The sequence below is a fragment of the Tilletiopsis washingtonensis genome, assembly GCF_003144115.1.
Source record: "Tilletiopsis washingtonensis strain MCA 4186 unplaced genomic scaffold FA09scaffold_3, whole genome shotgun sequence".
In the NCBI taxonomy this organism is placed as follows: Eukaryota; Fungi; Basidiomycota; class Exobasidiomycetes; order Entylomatales; genus Tilletiopsis; species Tilletiopsis washingtonensis.
Window position 1 is genome coordinate 246,847 of NW_020312000.1, and position 1,710 is coordinate 248,556.

A 1,710-nucleotide genomic window follows, 5' to 3' on the forward strand; every position below is an offset into this window, starting at 1 on the left:
CACCTTCTCGCACGCGCCGCGAAAGTACGGCCATTGCGGCGGCGCCACGTTCGCGTCTAGCACGACTCTGGGCGTCTGCGCGTCTTCGAGCGCCACTTCGGACGCGTATTGTAGTCGAGGCTGAAAAAAAAGAGGGAGAGAGAGAGAGAGAGAGAGGGAGAGAGAGAGGGAAGAGACGGAGAGAGAGAAAGTGAAGCCACAACGTCAACGCTCGGTCTTCGGGTCTTAGGGCAAGTCCGGCTGCAACCACGCCTTGGCAATCCAGTTGGCTTTTTGCCCCCCTTCTTTTGCCCCCACGCCTCTCGACCACCTCTTGTACCCTGTCCTGCCCTACTGACGCTGCACTTCTATCGTACTTCACTCCCTCTCCATGCTCCCTTCTCCCCTCTTGCCCCTAGTGATCTTCTTTCTGTCCCTTCCCCCCCCCCCCCTCCTTCCCGGGTTACGCTGCGTTCCCCACTGTGGCTTTTTGCTTCCCCCAAAAATGACACACACACACTCACCACCAACTCGCGCAGCTCAGCGCGCGCGCCTCTAGCGCCCTTGACCGCGGCCAGCATGTCTTTCTGCAGCGAGGCATTCGCCAGCAGTGCGTCGTCTAGCGCGGCTCGTTGCGCCAGCAGCGTGGCTATGACTGCGTCTGCGGCGCCGTGCGTCGATTCGGATTCTCGCGGCAAGGTTGCGGGTGCATGTGGCGCGATGGTGCTGCTCGCAGCAGCAGCAGTAGAGGTTGAAGCAGATGTAGAGCCGAGCGCGAGCGACGAGGAGGTATGGCCACCGCCGCCGCCGACGCCGACGGAGGAGGAGGAGGAATCGGCAGAAAGCAGCGAAGCAGAGAGTTCATCCAGCCACGAAAGGTTGGCCGCCTCTGCACTGCCCCATTCGATGGCCTGCGACTGCGCTGCATCGGCCATGATTTCGCTCGCGCCTCGGGGGGGGGGGGGGGGGGGGGGGGGGGGGGCAGAGCGAGGCGAGCGAGCGAGCGAGAGAGAGAGAGGGCACAGACCTCAAGGGGGGGGGGGGGGGGGAAGCGGGGGCAAGCGGGCGCGGCGTGCTCGTAGAGGGGCAGACGGGAGAGAGAAGTGTCGATTTGCCTGCCGGCGCGCGCACGAAGAGCGAGCTCAGCTTGCGCACGGCTTAGGAACACATGTGAAATGCGGCAGCTCGGGCGTCTGGCGCTCTGATGGCGCAAGTGCGAAGGCGTGGGGATGGGGAATGGGGGAGGTGTGGAGAGGAAGCAAGCTGAATCACGACTGAAGTGACTGCGCGTCTTGTGGAGGCGCGCCGCCGCGCCGCCGCCGCCGCCGTCTTTCGCTGCGCGTCTTTCTCTGCGCGCTTGCTTTCCCCACCACCACCACCACCACGCATCGCCCGCTTTCCTTCTCTCTTCTCACAGAGAGATGTCCTACTTCCTCGTGCATCTCCCCTCCGGCTGGCATGTGGACCAGGCCATTCTCACCGAGGAGGAGCGCGTCGTGTGCATCCGCTTCGGCAGCGATGCCGACCCGACGTGCATGAAGATGGACGAGACGCTCTATGGCATCGCCGAACGCGTCAAGAACTTCTGCCAGATCTTCCTCGTCGATATTAAGGAGGTGCCGGACTTTAATAAAGTGAGTACAGGCGAGAGGCAGGGGCTGGCGTGGGGTAGAAGAGAGGCGAGGGGGAGGCGATCAGGGGAAGCGAGAGAAGGGGGGCAAGTAGCGGCGC

The 1,710-nt window shown here is 63.5% G+C and overlaps 2 protein-coding genes across 2 annotated transcripts in view; one reads left to right on the forward strand and one right to left on the reverse strand.

Moving 5' to 3' along the window:
• FA09DRAFT_327816 (hypothetical protein) overlaps nucleotides 1–933 on the reverse strand; it is a 3,818-nt gene extending 2,885 nt beyond the window's left edge. Inside the window, exons 1-2 of the mRNA XM_025741539.1 lie at nucleotides 636–933; nucleotides 29–56 (exon numbers count right to left, since the gene is read on the reverse strand). Coding sequence (XP_025600646.1) covers nucleotides 29–56; nucleotides 636–914 — 307 coding nt within the window. The 5' untranslated portion in view covers nucleotides 915–933. The remainder of the gene's footprint in view (nucleotides 1–28; nucleotides 57–635) is intronic.
• A 467-nt stretch (nucleotides 934–1,400) lies between these two features.
• Nucleotides 1,401–1,704, forward strand: FA09DRAFT_336508 (thioredoxin-like 4A; the record flags this gene model as incomplete). Its single annotated transcript, XM_025743895.1, has 2 exons — nucleotides 1,401–1,613; nucleotides 1,693–1,704. 2 exons carry the CDS (start codon nucleotides 1,401–1,403, stop codon nucleotides 1,702–1,704), a joined length of 225 nt encoding a protein of 74 aa, XP_025600647.1.
• Nucleotides 1,705–1,710: the final 6 nt, after the last annotated feature.